Consider the following 22,362-nt stretch of genomic DNA (forward strand, 5'->3'; position numbering starts at 1 on the left):
CTACACTGTTTGAATAAAACTTGAGTAACTATATCCTATTTCAGGTTACAGGCAATAGGGAAAATGCATCACTGATGCTAATATATTTTACAGTTTTGTTTTCTCTTTGTCTCTGATATTGGGCATATTTTATTTGATCATGAGGTACAAGAAGAAAAATGCAATGGAATATCTTTGTCATGGTTATTCATTTTCTAACTTGTCTTTCCAATACACATTTATGTAATCGAGATTTAAACAACTATATTACTAGTGCATGCTGCTTTAGTGCAATTAATCTGATGTACGTGAATTTAATACTGATAATCGTGTAAATATTTTTAAATCCTTCATGTCGGGTCCCATATTTTTCATTTACAATCTCCTCCACAAAACAAAAATTCTTTTTACACATAGTTTTAGAGAATCTTTTGTTTACTTATGAAAATCATGTGACATGATAACGCAATTTGAATGTGATAATTCATAAATATATTAATTAAGAGTATAAGACAAAGCTGAGATTTTCTGGTATAAAAAGTATCAACTTGTGTCCTGGCAAATACAGTATTTATTTATAAAAGAATTAAAGGTTAGCAGTTGCATCTTGTTTTTTCTTCAGTCAAGAGGTTTTAAGAGCTTACATTAAATATTCTCAACAGGTCACAGAATGGATTGAAAATATAGAAAATCACAAGACCAATGTTTAGGCAACTACTCACTTTATTCAGAATACCTTGGGTTTTATTGCAAATAAAATAACACCTCATGATTGTCTAATCTACTGATCATAGTAAATACAGTAGTAACACTAATTTACTTGGGGTACCAATTTTTGGGGAATTGCATTGTTGCCTAGAACCTTGAATTTTAGCCACATATAAAGAACATCCTCTCCTTCAGTTTGTCATCATGTTTCATTCCTAGAGATCAACAAACCCATTTTTAAAATTAGTATCTGTTCTTAATCTGGTAGTACAGTATTAGCTTTACATGTGTTTGTTTTATTTTAACTAAAAAAGCAATTATAAAGGACTTTGTTGCAATGCACACATATCCATACAGTATCCTGTAGCTGTAATTTCCACTCACTGTCTTCTTAAATCAATATGTTGTGATAGAGAGAAATGAGAAAATGCATAACATGTTGAACACTATTATTATTGAAAATGAAAGAAAGAATACCAAACTGTACTTGTATATGAAAATTAGATATAATACTTATTTCAGGTCGATTCTTCATTGAAGCACGACTGTTATCCAAAAATGTAGATCCTCATGAAAGCATGTCTCATTTTATCCATGCCAGCTTAATCTCATTGAACAACATCATTCTAAATACCATATGTACTTACTTATAAGTTGAGTCCAACTGCAAACTGCACAGAAGATCTGTCATTGGATATTGTGCTGGCAGATCTAGATCTGTGTAGTTTGTTAGGAGTAATCAGTAAAACAAACAACAGAGACCCTGATCTCTAGTGCATTATACTATGCTGATCAGGAGTTTTGTTGTGTGCAGTTTGCCTCAACTTATATACAGTACTAGATAATAATAATAATAATAATGAGGACTTTGTATAGCGCCTAATCTTTAGAAGCTCTAAGCGCTTTACAACATTAGACAACACCTATGACATAAAAAAACATATATAATGATATGATTACAAAAACAAACACCATGAAATTTGAAAACATAAAAAACATGCTGAAAATATTTAGGGTAGGAAACATTATTAGGTCTTTAAGTTTGTTCTTGCAGTCAAAATAAGTGATTTTTAAGAGATCTCTTGAATGGGATCACTGTGTCTTTGTGTCTAAGTTCAGTGGGCAATTCATTCCATGTTGCTGGGCCCAGTTATGCAAAAGAATGCTATCCATATGACTTTGTTTTCATAGTGGAAATAATGATTATACGATTGTCAGAGGGAGGAGCGTAAGTATCTTGCTGGTGTGTACACATGGGTGAGGTCAGATAGGTATGTTGGACTGGAGTCTGTCAATGAAACATAGCACAGAGAACAAATTTTATGTTTGATTCTGGATCGAATAGATAGCCAGTGTAGGAGACAGAGCAGTGGGGAGGTGTGCTCTGATCATGGTACTCTAAGTATGATCCGAGCAGCTGTGTTTTGAAGTTCCTGGAGTAGATATTGAGATGTATTGCTTGAAGCACAGTTATGATTGAAACTCTAGGTACATGCACTAATTACTGCAGAGCATTGAAGCTTACACTTCACTGATTTTCAGACAAAACAAGGAACCAATATCATGTCAATGAGTCTGCTGGTACACATAAATGTTTGTCAGGTAAATAGTCCTGGGTTTATTTAAATTAAACAAGTCTAAAATTCTTAAAGTCATGGATAGTTAGGTCAATCTTTCACTCATTTACACATGAACCACAATTTTCCATTCAACATGAATCATTCTTGATTGATGAACCATTTAGTAAAGTCTAATGATTTAAGTTGCATCTAGATAAGGCAGGTTCAGACAAAGAAGTGATTCAGTTGTTATTAAAGTTAGTATCTTCACACTTTGATGGGCTCTGAAGAAAACAAGACTTGACATTGCTTGCCAACTGCACTGAGCAAGGTGCAGTTGCTCATGTGTTTGCTTCACATTTGGAATGATGACTTAATCCAAATTTATGGGATCTAAGTTTAATTTTAACAGTCTTAAGGAGAGTTGCATTGGCTCAGTGGTTAGTGTGTTGGACTCCTGACCAAAATGGGTGTGGTTATGAATGGTTAGTGTGTTGGACTCTTGACCAAAATGGGTGTAGTCTTGAATACAACTATTGGACCAGGCTGGTCAGCTATCATGGGTTGTCATTTACTCCAGTTGCCAATAATCTACTTGTGTTGCTGTGCCACCAAACCATGTCTCCAAAACCAAACCAATCTTAAGCTACTGTGTTATTGCCATGGTTGTCAGAAAATAATTGATATTGCAGCTTGATGAACAGTATTTTAAGGAAGAAATCATACACATGTACTGTACTATAAGACATTAGCTTAGTGTTGTTAACTGTTGGCTCTCTTCTGTTGTTGAGTGTAAGTCATAGACTTTCATGTGTCTTTTATATGTTTAGACTCATCTATTCCATTTTGGACAAATTTGTGCTGATCATCAAGCAAATTTTTGTCTTTATACAGAGGCTTATAGCATTGCTTGCAGCCATCATAGCCCATGGACCATTCAACATAATTATTATAATTTAACTGGGTGAGAAGATCATGTCTTACACCACATAAAGGTGTCTTTCGTAGGTTAAGTTTTGGATATTCAGTTTTGGACAGAGTTATGGCCCTTGGTTATATACTTTGTATCTTTATATTGGGTGTTGATTGTAAATAGTATAACTGAAGAATCATTCAGTTTGATATGAATGTTGTTTCTTAGACCTTGTCTTAACCATTTTGGACATTGTTATGGTTTTTATTGATCAGCTTAACTTTACATTACATTTTGCTTGTACAAAAAGACTGTTAAGGAGTTGGATTTCATGCTTCCACAACATAATTTAGATGAGTTATGGCCCCTGAATGTCCAACTTCTAACTTTTGTTTGCCCACATGTTGAGCAGGGCTTATTGTGATGCACCCATAACTAATGCTTCATATTCAATTTTGCTTGCTGCAGATTTCCACTGACAAGACTGCCACTTTGGGTGCCAAATCTCGCTACATGAAGAAGTTGCTTCAGCTTGTCAGACAGAAGATGGAAAATCAGCAGATTGACATCACTCTTAAGTTTACACTCAGCGCACTCTGGAACTTGACTGGTAATCATCTTTTCTATCATGCTTCCAATAACAGATAGCTAGATATAGGGATTGCCTGTATAGTGACTTCGTTGTTTTTATTAGCAATCTTATAGTTTGTGTATTTTCCCTGAGTGACTGAGTGGTCTAAAGTGCTCACCGTTAAGGAACATCGCCATCTCACCTCTGTCTGCGTGGGTTCGAGTCTCGGGTTTGGCCAGTTTGGGTATGTGGGAAAGCTTGCCAGTAGCTTCTCGTGGGTTGATGGTTCTTCCTGGGTTCTTCCTCCACCATTTATACTGGCCGCCATGTATAGCCTATCTTGTGCTGAAAAATGGTGTTAAACCCTTCAACAACAACAACAACAGTTTGTGTAAAATCATTTCATAACATAAGTCCTAAAACATACCTTTGAATGCTGTTTTAACATGTGATATCAACTATGATTATAAGATAGACTGATCCTCTTTGCTCTAAATTTTAAAGATATGCTGCAATATTTTGCATTTTACATTTTGAACATCTTCATATTGTCTAATCCATAAATGTAGGACATTATTTAGACAAATTACATCCTTGCTTGGACTGTATTTTCTGTTTTAATCTTGTCAGATAATTAGAGATGATAAAAAACAAGTTAAAAATGGGTAGAGTACTTTGTTAGCAGTCTGCTTAATAATATGCTCCACTTTTACAACATTGAAAATTTAGAAGTCCTTAGATTTGACAGATGAAAAGATTGCATATTTTATTGAGATGCTAAATTTATTGAGATGCTAAATTTTCACCTGAAGTTTACAGTTCGTTTGCTGTATTGTTATTTTGAAACATTTAAAGAAATATTGACAAGAATATAATGATTTTAGGCAACAATGATTTATTTATTAATAAGCTTTTATTCTTATTGACTCTGATTATAGAAAATTATAAATATGATGATCACATTTTTACTTTTTTTTTTCTCCAGATGAATCGCCCCCTACATGTCACACATTTTTGAATGAAGGAGGTTTGGAGCTGTTCATGAGCATGTTGCAGGTAATTGTTGTTTGGAATTATGTAAGCATTATCATCATTTTGTTCTTACCTGACTCACTTGTAAAACGTACTCAGTACATATTTATATCACTTTTACAATGGTATTGTGGCCGAGTGGTCTAAAGCGCTGACCATTAAGGATCACTGCCATCTCACCTCTGTCTGCGTGGGTTTGAGTCTCAGGCTCGGCTAATGTGGGTATGTGAGAAAACCTGCCAGTAGCTTCTCCTGGGTCGGTGGTTCTTTCCGGGGTTTTCCAGGGTTCTTCCTCCACCAGTTATACTGGCTGCCATGTATAGCCTATCTTGTGCTGAAAAATGACGTTAAACCCTACAACAACAATAACAATGGTATTATGTTTTTGGTGTAAGCATCAATGATAGAAAGTGGGGGCATATAGGTATCTGAATGTCTGTCTGTCCTTCAGTCTATCCATCTGTCCTTCCACCCATCCCCCAAATACAACTAGACCAAACTTGTCGTTCGAGTCTAGGATTCAGCCAATGTGGGTATGTGAGAAAGCTTGCCAGTAGCTTCTCGTGGGTCGGTGGTTCTTCCCGGGGTTTTCCCGGGTTCTTCCTCCACCATTAATACTGGCCGCCATGCATAGCCTATCGTGTGCTGAAATATGCGTTAAACCCAACAACAACAACAACAACAACAACAACCAAACTTGTCACAGACTTTTATATTTGCTACATGAATGCAACTTGTCGAATAATTTTCATTGGACCACGCTGACATTTGTTCATGCTGATGGCCAACTTCACAAGTTGTAAATATTAACAAATCACTCTGCTCTTGCAAATTTTGTTTGAGTTATTGCCCTTTTTGTCCTGCAGCTGGATGCAGTATAGGAAATAATCTCGTCGATGCAACTTTTCTTGCAGTTTTTAGTTCTCCTTGCTCTTAGGCCAAGTGAATTTCTGGATGGTCCCCTATCCCACAAATGCACATCATACATTGTTGGTCTGTCAACATTTGCTTGTTAGTATTATTGAGGTTATGTTTTTGATCCAGTTTTGATCAGATTTGGAATTTAGGTTTATGTCATTAGTATATCAGATAAGTTTAAATATAAGATCGTTGCATATTAATGAGTTCTTCTTGCACCATCTGATTGGCTGAGCTAGGCCATGTTTCCCATCTGATTTTTATCAGATTTGGAATTTGTGCTTATGTCATCAGGGATCTTAGACAAATTTGATAATAGCAAGTTCCACCATATTCTTGAGGTGATCTTGCATCCAATTGGGTGAAACTGTTACTACTCTAGAGTTCATGTTTCTGATCTGCTTTTGATTAAACTTGGAATATGAGCCTCTTAAAGATAGTTCTCACATGAATTCTTTAATGAACAAGAACCACACATGTTAATGAGGTTACATCGCGCTATGGTGGCCATATTGAAATTTTTTTAATCATTACTCCTTCTGGTGGCCATATTGAAACTCATGTAATCATTACTCCTTCTGGTGGCCATCTTGAAAATCTTATTATTGTTACTACTTCTGAATAGATGGCCACATCACCAAATAGTTTTCACCAAAAGACATGTTATGGTCTGAATTGAAAATAGTGCCAATCTTACATGTAATGTGGCTGCCACAGTAGCCATCATTAAATCTTTTTTTCACTAAATGGATGGACATATTGACATGAAGTTTTCACCAGAAGACTTATAATGATTTCAAGTTGGACCTATATCAAAAAAAAAATAATGCCACTGTTGCTACCAATATGGCCACCACAGCAGCCAATTTGAAAATCTTTGTTGTTCAAAATACAAGATATGATTTCAGCCCTTCTTACTTAAAAATAAGAAATGGTCTTATCTTTTTGGGCTGCAGAAATACTTCATGGGACTTGTGATTTCTTTTATTTTCAGTTTAGTGCTTTCTGTTTTGTCTGCTAACATATATGCCACTTGTCTATATCATTATTTCTTCAAAATTAACTTTGATTGCCAACTACCATATGTACTTGCTTATAAGTCATGTCAAACTGCAATCAACAAAGATCCTAATCCTGATCAGGGTCTATGTAACAAACTGCACAGATTCTGATCTACCAGCATATTATACGATGGCAGATCTGGGTCTACGCAGTTTGCAGCTGGACTTGACTTATAAGCAAGTATAAACAGTATGTTTTCTTGATTTTTTACTTTTATAAATGGCCTTTATCAAACAATTTATGAGTTAGTAAAATTTAGTTTTTTGTAAGAGTTTCTGCCCTTCATTTGAAAAGCACATTAAGAATGAATGATAACTGTTGAGAAAACTGTTCATTCATGAAAAAACAAACTATTTATTCATTAATATTCTTGTTTCATTAGGTTGTAAGTACAATGGAAGTTGACACAAGGGTTAATGTGGAAGCCAAAATTCTGGGATTACTGGTAAGTATCTCATTGCCTGTCATATTTTGAACAATTTTCCTTTTCACATAGGTCTCACTAAACTGCCACACTGCAGATATAGCAGCGATATGACTGAAAAATTGTTAAAGCTATGTTAAAAATCCTAATCACACACACACTCATTTTTTTATGCATGCTCTGTCACCAGTGTGGAATGTTCATATAGTGTAACCTTTGCCACTCTGTCCATCCATTCAACATTGGTTAAGTTTTGCATCTAAATCAATTTCTTATGCACTCTTGGTAGTCGGGTCCATGCAGCTTTATGTATAGATCCATTTTGTAAGTGCAGCATCCATCCACCAAAAAATGAGTCTGTGTGGCCTCTACTTCACGCTTCAATAACTATGGTTAAAAAGTTTTGTGTTTAAGGGTGTTTGCTTTTGCAAAATCAATGCAGTTTAAAATGACCTCAGGTGTGACATTACCTCTCACCTATTTGTATGTTAGTACTGTGACCCTGGGGAGATCCACCTCCTTTTGTGTATTTTTAGTGAGCTTCAACATGTGTTATTTTGAGGGATGCTTACAATACTCGTTCAGATGTTTTTTATGAACACTTTGTAATATGTTACTTTTTTAAAATAAATTAATATGTAATTATGCATACTTAGGCGTACATTTTCAGCTAAGAATAGTGCAAAAGCTCGCACATATCCTTTAAATTGTTATGTGATTTTGGATTGCTTGAACCCATAACTATGTAAAAATATAAATTTGTCAAAAAGTTAAATACAACATCCTCCTCTAGGTAGTTATCACTGTGGTGTTGGGTGTCATGCAGCATGGTGTTATCATCCTCTGAGTAGTTACTGCTGTGCTGTTGGGTGTCATGCAGCTTGGTGTGATTATCCTCTGAGTAGTTATTGCTGTGCTGTTGGGTGTCATGCAGCTTGGTGTGATCATCCTCTGAGTAGTTATTGCTGTGTTGTTGGGTGTCATGCAGCTTGGTGTGATCATCCTCTGAGTAGTTATTGCTGTGTTGTTGGGTATCATGCTGCTTGGTGTGATCATCCTCTGAGTAGTTATTGCTGTGTTGTTGGGTGTCATGCTGCTTGGTGTGATCATCCTCTGAGTAGTTATTGCTGTGTTGTTGGGTGTCATGCAGCTTGGTGTGATAATCCTCTAGGTAATATTCACTGTGCCATTGGGTGTCGTGCAGTTTTGTGTGATCTTTCTCTGGGTAGTTACCACTGTGCCATTGTGTGTCATGCAGCGTGTTGTGATCATACTTTAGGTGTTGCTGACTATTGGGTACACCATTTCAGAATTTTTACTGCACTAAATTGTAAAAGGGTACATGCTCTAGAAAGGTAACACTTAACTCTTGTAATGTAAGCTTATGGAATAGTCCCATGTCCTGTATGTGTCTGCTTGTTTCAATGTCTAATTTTTTAAAACAAAGGCTGGGCCAGTTTTTTTCCACAGTTGAAATTTTCATTGGGACATGACATACCAATATCTTTGGGTTACCTTCCCTAGTAACCATGTGGCTTCCAAAGCAATAGTAGAAAACCTATTTTAAACCTCCTCCCCAGAATGGATTATCCAAGTTTTATCAGTCATGGTAAGAATCTTTCTTAATACATACTCCATCAAAATTATGTCTAACATCATTAGGAACCAATTCTCTGGAATGGCTGATAGGAGTGTTCGTAACAGTTGGGAGTGGCTCACCAAGTAACAGTGTTGCCTCCGTAGCATCCATTTTGAAAACTGATTTTGCTTGGAGCTCAGCATTAAGTGGTTTGTGTTAGGATTGGTCGGCCTGGTGTCAGGATAATATGACTGTGTGGGACATCATGCTACATGTCCGGCATGATGTCCCAGTACTAGACATCACTATAACTGCCACACTGCAGACATCTTTGCAATATGACTGAAAAATTGTAAAGCTGCAGTAAAAATCCAAACCACACATACACACACACACACAAACACCATAACAGCTGGATGAAAAACCTTTAAATGATACTCCTCTCCCATCAAGTGTGGCTAGTTGTTACTAAAATCATAGAACAACTTTCTGTCCCAAACTACTTTGTTATATCAGACCGAATGTGATACATAGAATCTTAGTATGAACACCTTTCACATTCACACAAAAGATAACCATTTAACCATCTGGTTCAACTCGTATTACTTTTAGTTTAAAAGTGTGTCAAATACCATAGTTTCTACCAAATACATGAAGATTTCACCTCATGGGCACCTGTCTCATTATTTGAATGCATATCAGGTGAGCGATATGGTGCCCACTTTTACCTGTTTTTTTTTTTTTTTTTTAAATTTATTGCTGTTGTTAATTCTGCTTTTCAATTATTTGGAAGTGATAAACAATTTCTGTTTTACTATGTGTTTAAAATTTGTTTCAGAATAATATTGCTGAGGTAAAAGCACTGCGTCAAAGTCTCATGCGCACAGACTTCCTCCTCCTGGTGAAGTAAGTTCCTTCAATTTCTATTCTCATTTCATTTACATAGTTTGGATATACAGATACTTAAAACTCAGAGCATTTAGGTTTAGTGTCGGACATCTTTGTTCTTACATTACTTTATGTATATGATCATGTTTTCTAGTGTAGAACACTGGTGGACAGATATTTATATCTTCCATCACATTACTTCTGTCTTCCATCACATAACTTCTACAGTGATAATAGTGTACACAGACAAGCCAGATCTCAAGTTTTATCATAGCTTGAGCATTCTTTCAAAATAATCAGGATAATCATTAATTGCAATATACATACTGTGAAGATAGAGTAAAGCAAATGACATTTTGCACTGATTGATCTAGCTATTTGTACAGATTAACAGTAAGTTAAGTTGTTGTTGTAATTATTTTTTTTAAATTCATATTTTCAGTATTCCTTATAAAGGTTAAATCAGTTTTAGATCAAAGTTGATGATGATTGTGTCAATGTTTTATTTGTCTTAATTAATTTTATGTATAAAAGTGGACTGTATTTATTAATCTGTCACATATGTATCCTTGCATAAGCTCAGCAGTACAGAGTTTTGGCCTTTGTATTACTATTACCTTAGCAGTCACAACTACTGTTCTTCTAACACTGTTATGTTTAAACAATATTTAAAGTTTTCACTGACTCTTTCAGTGTAATTCTGACATTTTACACTCAATCTTATGGTCAGGAAATATTTGTTGTTTTGCTGTTTGAAAGTTTCATCAGTAGTCACAATATGCCATTTTGTCTTCTTCCCCCAATTTTCATTTAGAAATGTGAGAAAAGTAATCCTTCATAATGCATTGGTGTAAGATAGGAAAATTCTACCTTCAGGGTCAGAATTTTGCGTTAAACACAGGGCTTTGCCTCATGTCTGATGCAAAGGATCAAAATTTGGCATCAGACGCAAGGCAGAATCTTGTGTCTAATACAAATTCTAATCCTCAGTGGAAATTAACTATCCTTCAATGTTGTATGTGAATGATTCTAATAGTATTTCATTATGTAAACTGCCATCCTTCACTGTTGCATGTGAATGATTCTAATAGTATTTCATTATGTAAACTGCTATCATTCACTGTTGCATGTGAATGATTCTAATAGTATTTCATTATGTAAACTGCTATCCTTCAGTGTTGCATGTGAATGATTCTAATAGTATTTCATTATGTAAACTGCTATCCTTCAGTGTTGCATGTGAATAATTCTAATAGTATTTCATTATGTAAACTGCTATCCTTCAGTGTTGCATGTGAATAATTCTAATAGTATTTCATTATGTAAGCTGCTATCCTTCAGTGTTGCATGTGAATGATTCTAATAGTATTTCATTATGTAAACTGCTATCCTTCAGTGTTGCATGTGAATGATTCTAATAGTATTTCATTATGTAAACTGCTATCCTTCAGTGTTGCATGTGAATGATTCTAATAGTATTTCATTATGTAAACTGCTATCCTTCACTGTTGCATGTGAATGATTCTAATAGTATTTCATTATGTAAACTGCTATCCTTCACTGTTGCATGTGAATGATTCTAATAGTATTTCATTATGTAAACTGCTATCCTTCAGTGTTGCATGTGAATGATTCTAATAGTATTTCATTATGTAAACTGCTATCCTTCAGTGTTGCATGTGAATGATTCTAATAGTATTTCATTATGTAAACTGCTATCCTTCAGTGTTGCATGTGAATAATTCTAATAGTATTTCATTATGTAAACTGCTATCCTTCAGTGTTGCATGTGAATGATTCTAATAGTATTTCATTATGTAAACTGCTATCCTTCAGTGTTGCATGTGAATGATTCTAATAGTATTTCATTATGTAAACTGCTATCCTTCAGTGTTGCATGTGAATGATTCTAATAGTATTTCATTATGTAAACTGCTATCCTTCAGTGTTGCATGTGAATGATTCTAATAGTATTTCATTATGTAAACTGCTATCCTTCAGTGTTGCATGTGAATGATTCTAATAGTATTTCATTATGTAAACTGCTATCCTTCAGTGTTGCATGTGAATGATTCTAATAGTATTTCATTATGTAAACTGCTATCCTTCAGTGTTGCATGTGAATGATTCTAATAGTATTTCATTATGTAAACTGCTATCCTTCAGTGTTGCATGTGAATGATTCTAATAGTATTTCATTATGTAAACTGCTATCCTTCAGTGTTGCATGTGAATGATTCTAATAGTATTTCATTATGTAAACTGCTATCCTTCAGTGTTGCATGTGAATGATTCTAATAGTATTTCATTATGTAAACTGCTATCCTTCAGTGTTGCATGTGAATGATTCTAATAGTATTTCATTATGTAAACTGCTATCCTTCATCGCATGATCATCTGCCTGCTGCAAGCCTAGTACACAAAACTCAGCCTGATTTCCATAATCACAAGACCATACTTTCACAATGATTTTGGGGTAAACATTAAATTGCGATACATTTACATCATAAAGCAGCACTGGTTGATGGTAGTGTCATGTAAACGGGGCATTTTTCACTTACCTTCCTAGCTACAGGTACATAATATGTAGTGCAGTTTCAGGCTGGAAACATTTTTTTTTGTAATTGTTTTTTTTCGTTGCTGCTTTTAAATTTATTGTCTTATTATTATCTATGAAGGGAAAATCAGGTCCAGCTAAAGTTGAATCCAGGACTATGGCATTATTTATTTGCTGTATCATTTAATCATACTATCATCACCAATGAGCAAATATTATTTTTTTACCTTAAATTTAAATTTTTATTGCTATGGATTATGGTTACATCGATGGTCTGGATTAATGTTGTTTGAATGCTGATATATTTGAATGTCACTGTTTACACTGAATGTTTCAGTGTAAATCTAACTTTTTTTATGCTCTGTATTAGGTAAGAAAATGGCCAATTGGCATTTTGCTGTTTAAAAGTTCTGTTAGTATTCATCATTTGCCTTGTTGACTTACAAAATGTTCCATTTTGGAATGTGAGCAAAATAATCCTTTATGATGCATCGGTGTTGAATAAGAAATTTGATATATTGTCATCTTTATTTTGCATCAGGCATTTGTCAAGGCTGTGTGTCTGATGTAAATTCTGACCCTCAGGTTGTAGTTTTACTGTCCGACTCCGATGCATATGAAGGATTCTTTAATTTCCATATCACAGTTTTGTTTTAGTGTATTTACCTCCTCAGGGATCATAACTTATAGCAGTTTGAATCATTCAAGGAAATTTTCATTCACTGGAATTCCATTTTTTCATTTCATAAAATTCACTTTCTTTTGTTACTTCAGATATTATGATACTGTTTTATCATTGAAAAATGTGGCTTATACATAACCAGAATTATCTCTAAGTAAGAATGCAGCTTTGCAAGTGAAATATAACACGTGACTTTTTCTTCAGACATCTCCTGCATGCCCAGCAGATTGATGTGAGTTACTTTGCAGCAGGAATTATTGCTCACCTGGCCAGTGATGGGGAGGATAAATGGCTGATAGCAGAGACAGATAGACATGATATTTTAGATGATCTGGTATGATCTCTGGTTTTGTTACATGTGTTATCTATGAATTTATCAGGCCTGATATCAAGGCATTATAACACTTTGATAGAGTTACAGTTATCTTAGTAGAGAAGCTTCCAGTATAACATTACAAGAAGGTGCAACACATCCATCTTATTTATGCTCTGCCCATATTCTGTGAAGAGGGTATATAGTATATTGGCCACAGATGTCCAACCCTTCACTTTACATCCATGTCTGTTTACATGTTGCAGCATTGCTTTCCACACTGTTACTTTTGAAAGGCTTCATGGACTTAAATTGTGCACGATGCATAATGTTCAACAAAACTTTAACTTAACTTCAACAAAAATTAAAATAATTTTTTTTCGTCATCTTGAATCTTCTCAAAATTTGGTTTTATTTTCACTTGGTCTCAAGCAAGACTAACTTTTTAGGGCCTTACCAACCAATACAAACAGAGAATATCATGTTAGAGGGCAGTAATTCCAACGGAAAAGGCATATCTATTAGCATTAATGCTTTCCAAAATTGGAGCCCATGACACAGTAGTTGAGCTGTATCTACTACAGTATATTTCAGCATAAAACATATAGGTATATTACTAAGAGTAACTTGTGAATTTTAAGATAAACTTACTTTTCTCATATCTTTGTAGGATATTGAATTAGAGACATTATTGTTTTGTTATTTGTTTGATATTTATTTCTGGCACAGAATGTTATTTAACACATTTTTACACCAGACCAGACCTATTCACTGTATTTATAAAAATTATAACTTTCCCCGATATTGAACTATATATTAAAGAATCACAACAGTATTCTTGAAGAAATTCAGTATGATTTTGTCCCCATCTTTTTATGTACATGGACTTGAAAAATATCATTTATGCTTGTATACATAATGGGGAAACATGACATTGTAGGTGAGTGATACTTACTCGTACCTTTAAACTGACCTTGAAGTTAAGCTACATTGCTAGCAAGTTCATCAAGCAGGACTTGGGTATGACAAAATCACCTGAGGATACTCTCTTAGTATCAAGGTGAGTTCTACAGGGCATTGTGCACATTTTCCAATATTTTCATTGAGACATTGCATGACATCAATCTGTTTGGAACTGTATCACATCTCTTGGTTTACCTTATCTAAAAATGTCCACATACTTTAAAACTAATTTTATTGGATGAATTTCCTGGGGCAAATATATAATGTTCTTTCAAGGAATATTAGATTAGCAAGCACCAAATAAGCATCATATAAAAGTATGTGTATTAAAATCTCAGAAATGATATGTTATGTGGAAATTGCTTGTACAACAGGCCTACATAATCTTTATTACTGGTACATTAGATATGAACAGATTAACTTTCTTTTACAGCATCGTTTAGTCCTGTCATGGGAACAGCCCCAGGGAGAAATGGTAGCATACAGGTAAGAAGAGTAGAATTGTTGTGATACAAATGAGGTGACAATCTACACGAGCTCAAAGAGAAAGACATACACAGATCCATTTATATAAAATAGATACATTTCAAGTTATGCAACAATGTAACAAGACATATTAGTGTGGTATATATACATATCTTCAATTAATGACACAGATACACAATATCAACTTGAAATCTGCTTTAGTGGTTAATGCAATTGATATTTTTTTACTTTTGAATGCCCCACTGTATTTTTACGAGGGTGTATAGTGTTACTTATATTTACTTATAATGTCTAGTGTCCCCTTCCATCACAGATATTTCCATTCTGTTACTCTTGAAGGATTTCTTGGATTGAAACTAAAATTTGGTATGCAACTCTATATGAAAAAGACAAGAGATATTGGATTGTTTTAGATTCAGTAATAAGTTCAAATAACAATATTGATTGCTAAGCAGGTGTAGAGACTATGTGCAATGTAAATTTTTAATTGCCTATCCAGAAGTCATTTTAGCTGTTCGGTAAAATATATATCCCCACGGGTAGATGGCACTTCAAAAAAACTATTTTGATTCTGACAGTGGAAGGTTGGTTAGGAAAATCACTTCTGTTGTGGGTTGTGTTAACAAAATGAGAAATTGCTGGTGGGGTTATCAGAAAAAAATGAATATATATTTAAATCCCATCTAACCCCCCTCCTAGTTGTCTAACTGGAATAAAACATTGGGTCAGAAAATTATGCCAGTACACGTGAGTGCACGTAAATTGTATGACTTTGTGTACTTTTAAAGCAGTGATACACGTTCTGCAAATTATGTCAGTGTCACAGATATAAAACGTGCATCACGAGTATGCAATTTTTATTAAACTTTTAACTTTAAAAGTGCATTTTGCAACATAATTTGTGCTGCAAGTAGTGGTCTCGCAGCACTTAATGTGACACCCAGATAGCTGGATACTTTGGTTCGACATGAATGGCTGTTAAACTAAATTTGATTGATTCATTGGGCCCTGGAACAGCATTTTATGGTAGTTTTAACCTTATTTTCATCACGGAAATTTTACAAATGCGTGTTTCAAATAAGGGCCACACAGGAAACCAAATTGGCTGAATCACAACAGGGTTTGTCTTCAGACGACGTTTTCAGTCAGCAAATACTGGCTGGTGATAGCTATGATGACAATGAATTTCATGTCTATCGATCTGTTGGACATTGGGAAGATGTCACTGGAAATACCATTGAGTGATTTTGAGCCCAAAGTTGATGTTGAGTGCAAGTCTGATGTACATGTTTTGATGGACAATATGCCGGTTATATTTATTCAAGATACCCATGTCTGAATAAACAGACTATGGGAATGTTCTACTTAAAATCCTAATACAGCATTATTGAAGAGAAAAAATTGGCATAAGAGGCTGCAAAGCTCTGATTCAAGGAAGTGAATCTTTGGCAGAGTTCATCTTAGTGAAAACTCAGAGGTCTCGGAAATGCTTAATCACGCGTATTTGGATGTCAATTTTTTATTGGGAACGCAGAAAATCACTTAGGCAAGAGTCTTCTGTATGCATGTATTAAGTGGGCAACAAAATTCAAAGACTTGAGAGTCCTGCTTCAGCCACCTGCATAGTGGGAAAATGTGTTGATCAGTTAGCTGTGCTGATATTTACAATGACAGAATTTAGTGGCTGAATGCCCCCCACCCCCTGTACATGTCACCTTTATAAGAGTACTTCAAGAGAACATGCTGCAATAGCTGGGTGGCAAGATCAAAGGCTTTGACTGGCAGCTGGGTGGGAAAATCTACTGATATTTACAGTGCTTGAATTCAGAGGCAGAAAGACCCAGAGACGTACATGTGGTCATTTATAACAGTACATCAAATAAACAACTTTAGTTTTCATTATTGTGTTCATTTCCAAGTGTAATGGAATAAGCAGTGCACGTGACCTCGGAATCATGATATGTTGAGACTTAAGCTTGAATGAGTATTTTGGGGTTCAGCTGCAAACTGACAAAGATTGTAATGAGATTCAGGAGAGTGCTAAAGTTGCTAGAACTAATAGTTTGGATGGGACAGTAGCCAAGTGTAAGAAAGTGTGTGATGCCTAGCTTAGTGCTTTGAATAAGACCTTCCTTGGATTGGTAAAATTCAGACTCACTCTGATGGACAAACAAGAGCTATGTCAGTGTTAAAAAGAATGTAGAAATTAAATTCAATGGCAACCAATAGTTCTTACAATTTGCATAGTTTTCTGGGAGGGGGCTGGAACTTTTGCTTGTGGGACTCCTATTTTTACTAAAATCAGAGTCAAGGACTCCTAGTTTTAAAATCCTAGTGAGACCTCTGGAAAACTTTTCTTTTTGGAACAGAGATATCCAAGAAAGAATACCCATGGGGCCATACCTGTGAGAAGTTGAAGATTGCACAACCATAAAGAATAGTAACTTGTTCAAGCTAGTTATGCATATGCGTTTCAGACAGGCAGTGAAAAGAGACCTCAGCACAGAATAATATTCATACACAGAAGAAGAGGATCATATTAAATTCAGAAAAAATTAACAGATTAATGCTCATAGGGAACATCAGAGATTCCCCATACAACATAATTACGTGTGTGTAGATCTCTAGTTGGCAGAACCACTGTGGCAACAAAAGAATAACGAGACTAACTTTCATATCATGCAGATGTATTACCAAATGAAGTACATGCTCTCTGTGTGCAAAAATTAAATGACATTAAACATAAGGGACTTTCTGATCTGTGTAAACTCAAAGCAAGATGGATAAAATTTGTCCTGTTTATGTTTGGTTATTCCTATGCATATTTTGAGCATGGTGATATTTTCTGCAGACCTTTTGGCAGTTAGTTCCAAGCCATCATTTGGTATTTGTATTACAGATTGGATTCCTATTATCTAGTACACAACATTTTGAAGCAGTGTCATTAACTAATGATGACATTGATGAAAAAATACTTGATGTCATCCTGATATATGGATTCTTTACTACACTACTAATCTATTCATCCTGATTCTTTTTTACCATCTCCTTTAGTTTTACTGGTACCAGTACTTTTAATAAAATTGTAACTTCTATTTTCTTGCAATCTAAATATTTGTAATTATGTATTATTGTCAAATGGTAAAATGTGCTTAATTTTGTTGTAAAATCTAAAACTTAATTGGCAAGGGACTAAAGTAAAAAGTTGGTCAACTTCATGTGTGCAGAAATTATTGCCATATGACAGTGTTGTTAGAAACAACAGAATAATTGTACAAGATGTATTTTACAAAGTTGTAGAACCAGCACTCATATTGTCACCACATATAATGTTTAAATAATAATATCATTATTTCTGCATATTCCTATCAGTATTTTCCTAGTTGTATTAATTCTCTGATCTGACGTTCATTTCTTGTGCAATTTTTACACATCAACAATTCTCACAGTATCATTAAAAAACAATGTAATCTGCACCAAATTGAGTTGTTTTGAGAAGAAATTCATTTTTTTAACCCAAAAATCACTGAAGCTATGAGTTCTGACATTAAAGTCTCACATTCAAATTGCATTCAAAGTAGCCATGATAGTAATTTAGGATGCAATAATTTAGGATGCAACTGTACTAATTTCACCTTTGGTATATTCAAATCTTGAATGTGATGGGGGAACATGGCTAAAAAAAATAACAACATCAAATTTAGAACCTGTTCACTGATTGTGAATCAAGTATTTAATCCGAGTCCAACTAAATTGTTAGAAATTTTGTAATTCTTTTGACATCATCGTAATTAGCTGTCAAATATGGAGTAAGCCTATGGTCTTTCTGCCATCCCAAACAAGACCACACCACAACCACGTGACCATGCCCAATGACATCACAGTAATAATTGCTTTACAACTCTTTGAGCATTTTGATTTCAGTAAGAAAGAGTGACATATTAAGTGTTAGGGTGATATTTAACAATGGCTATTCCTCAGACCACCACTTCCTCATTGGAGATCACACACACAAAACTTGGAGTAAATCCTGAAATCCTGGCAGCATCCCTACAGGGGAGATAACTTGACTATTTGATTTGATTTTATTGGTCTCTGGTTATCCCATGGTATTTCTGTTACTTGAACATTATCTTACAGTGTTTCCAGTCAGCATGGTCGAAAAAGTCTTACAACCATTGAATTGTTGAAGGACTTGCATTGATACAGATATGAGAGAATGAGAACCATACTATCAATGAAGATAAAATAGAGTATATATGGGTTTGATTGTCCCTGATTGGTTGATAATGAAAGTAAGATTTTAGTAAAAAGAATATTTTGAGAGCTTGTCCTACTTGTAACTGAAAAAAGTGAGGGACATTGTTGTATTAACCTAATTTCTGATTTCACAGTATCAGAGACATACATGGCTGACAGACAAGCAAACAAAAGGACAAAAGATTGATTATAATGAATGAATACAAATACAGATATGCAGTAGATTATATGATCTATAAGAATTCAGTAGATTACCTTCAGCCAGATGTCATTTAAATTGTTTCTGTCCCCAACCCAATATTAAGTTTGCTTCTACTACCCACTAACCCATAGCCAGAAATTATTTTTAAAAATATGCTTCTGTAGGGGGCAGTGTTTTTTTATTAAAACATATCTGACATTGGATAATAATTTTTTTAAATTGCTTCTGTTGTGGTAGGTTGGTTGAATTTTAAAGTGCCTTCCCCCCAGGGGGTATATGTTTTACTGGAACAGCCCTAATGAACATGAAGGTACATTATGTATAATAGTTCTTAAAAATTTGGCCATTTGTACATTTATTTTGCTTGATTCCATAGTTTCCATACAGATGGCAGTTTTTGAAAAAAGTAAAAGTTTGGCAATTTAGTCTAAGATGTGGTATGTTAATATTTGACAATTTATATTTTAGGGAATGCAAATAAAGGGAAGTTTTTAATATGTGCCAACCATTTTGGCAGGGTTTCTTATGCTTTGACTAGGAGACCTGAGGCTCTATGTCTTGTCGGACATTTTCCCCCCAGAATTAATGTGATTGTGGTAGTCATATATTTGTGAAATGATATGTTCAGAGAAGATATGATACATTTTGACAAGGAAAGAAAACATTGATATACTTAATTATTAAATGTAGCAGAAACTTTTTTTTTTGCGGGGATTCCAGATTTTCTGATGCTTTAGTGTTAGTATTATCCTATCATGATTAAATAGTTTCCTTTCAAAGTAACTGTTTATAAAAATATTTCTTATTCTCCAGACAACTATATGTAAGAATTTCATCCAACAACATTATTTTTTTCCAAAAAGAAGCTGGCATACTACCTCAAAATACACAACACTTTATTGACAGGCATTTCTGGTAGAGTCAGATGGTGAAGTTTTATTTGATTCTTCTTCCAAATAAGTCTTGGAGGATGATAATTACAGTTCTTGTGTTTAGTATCATACTTTTCTTAATTCAGGCCAGGCTTCAAGTATTTTGTTCTAAAGGTATGATGTGCTGACACTGATACAGTATAGTAAGAAACCATTTGGTGTGTTGGACTGGTGTAATGTCTATGGTACAGACCCTAGGAAAGTTGTTAAGTTATATGGCATTTGATAAAATTCCGTGTGATAAACTTTCACAACACTTTTATCTTGTGCTGCCCTGTGTCTGTATAGTGTTTAAATAATTGGGGAAAACATAATTACCAAACAAGCTTAGTTCATGACACCTCTGTTTATTGTCCCCATAATAAATGTGTAAACTAGGTTATAGTCATCTTTGAATTAAGTTTAGTTGGTGACACCTATATTCATTGCCTGACCAAAAAAACTTTGGTGAACCCAACCTAGTGACCTTTGAATTTTACTTTGTTAAAATATTTATTGGCACGTTTATGAATAAACAAATCAAGGATAATTTGGATAATAATATTTGAGTTATCCTATGACTGCTGTTTCTTTCTTGTCTGACAGGTTACATTTGTGCTTCAGCTGTTCATGCTAGAGTAATTCAACTGTATGATTGTATACACCTCTGTTATTATCACACCTGTACAAAAAGGTCACTAGTACCTATGTTTTAGAAGTTAGTGGTTTAAGTTAAGTATGCATTTAGTTGGCCACACAAGTATTTTTTGGTATGATATGTATATACTGTCCTATCCAGAAATATGAATCTTTGTGAGGGAATGCTTCTTAATAAGCAGTGCATGAATTACTTGTTTTATGCAGCAGTCATGTAATTCCTTTGCACTTCAACAATTATAAGGAGGAAACTTCATTACCAAAAGTAGGTACTTATGGCCCATATGTTATGGTTTACAGATTTGGGTTAAATTTTCTGTTTAGTGTTCATTTCTCAGCCACTGTTCATACTAGAATCGATAAATTGATGATGTGCATCTTGATTGGTATCACACTCTTACAACAAAAGAAGCTCATTAAAGCGCTCTCTGTTACGGATCACTGCCATCTCACCTCTGTCTGTGTGGGTTCGAGTCTAGGATTTGGCCAGTGTGGGTATGTGAGAAAGCTTGCCAGTAGCTTCTCATAGGTCGGTGGTTCTTCCTGGGGTTTTCCCAGGTTCTTCCTCCACCAGTAATACTGGTCGCCCTGCATAAGCTATCATGTGGTGAAAAATGGCATTAAACCCCACAACAACAACAACAACAACAAAAGATCATTAATTTCATTTCTACTGGCTTTGGTTAAAAAAGTTTGTTGTGTTAATTTATTTGGGTCTGTTTATATTCCAATAAAATCTGCATTTTGTTTGCATTTCATTTGCATTCATTCAGCATTTAATTTGCATTCAGTTTGCATTTCAGCAGTCATTTTGTCAGTTTTAGGCCTACTGGTCATATACTGTAACATCATTTATTTTCGTTGGCTCAATTTTTGTGGTTTTGGAAAATAAGGCATTTTTGTGGGTATTTAAATTCATGGTTTTGCCTGTCAAGGTTTGTTTATTAGTAGGTATTTAATTTATTGGTTTAACCTCTACAAATACCCAAAATAAAGAATACAAAAGAAAAAAAAGCTATGCCAATGCAAACGGCAGTCACTTTAATGTTTAAAGGAATGCTTCTTCCTGTATAATCACAAATCAAAGACCTGGCAAATTCAATATTTTCACCGTGTTTTCCACCAAGTGAATAACATCAGTTGAAGCTGATGCAGCCAGCAACACTAAAACAATACTTTCATCTCTTTGAGCACAAATAAAACACCTGTCAAAATTAATCGCTTTTACCATGTTTTCGTTTGAGTGCTCAACATCAAAGGAAGCTGACGCAGCCAGCAACACTAGGCCAATCAGTTATTAAAGAAGAATTAAAGTCACACTTACACTAGTGGTATGCTAAACAGGTCATGGATGCCATTACATAAAAAGATGTTACTTTTGACGATCAGTGCACAGTATTAGTAAACCTTTCATTAATTAAGCCAATTCACGCTGAATGGATAATTGCAGCTCACGCGACAGTGAGTGAAAGATCAGACCTAATTATCAGTGGTTTTGAGAAAGCTTGACTTGTTTAACTCAGCAAATTGGGAATTATTTACCTGAGTACCAAAAGACTTGATTGACATGATGTTGATACAGTGGCTTTGTCCAAAAATCTGTTAAGTGTGAGCTTTAATACTCTGCTGTAATTAGTGTATATACATAGTGTTTCATTAATAATAGTGTTTCAAGAAATAGTTATAATATTTTACAGG

General features: G+C 34.6%; 1 protein-coding gene across 1 annotated transcript in view; it reads left to right on the forward strand.

Moving 5' to 3' along the window:
• The window catches only part of LOC149807265 (protein zyg-11 homolog B-like), a 72,708-nt gene that overhangs the window by 27,756 nt on the left and 22,590 nt on the right, over window positions 1–22,362 (forward strand). Inside the window, exons 8-13 of the mRNA XM_089964194.1 lie at window positions 3,628–3,769; window positions 4,716–4,786; window positions 7,125–7,187; window positions 9,584–9,651; window positions 13,077–13,206; window positions 14,582–14,634. Coding sequence (XP_089820320.1) covers window positions 3,628–3,769; window positions 4,716–4,786; window positions 7,125–7,187; window positions 9,584–9,651; window positions 13,077–13,206; window positions 14,582–14,634 — 527 coding nt within the window. The remainder of the gene's footprint in view (window positions 1–3,627; window positions 3,770–4,715; window positions 4,787–7,124; window positions 7,188–9,583; window positions 9,652–13,076; window positions 13,207–14,581; window positions 14,635–22,362) is intronic.

The sequence above is a fragment of the Sinohyriopsis cumingii genome, chromosome 1, assembly GCF_028554795.1.
Source record: "Sinohyriopsis cumingii isolate HCF-2022 chromosome 1, ASM2855479v2, whole genome shotgun sequence".
Taxonomy (NCBI): domain Eukaryota; kingdom Metazoa; phylum Mollusca; class Bivalvia; order Unionida; family Unionidae; genus Sinohyriopsis; species Sinohyriopsis cumingii.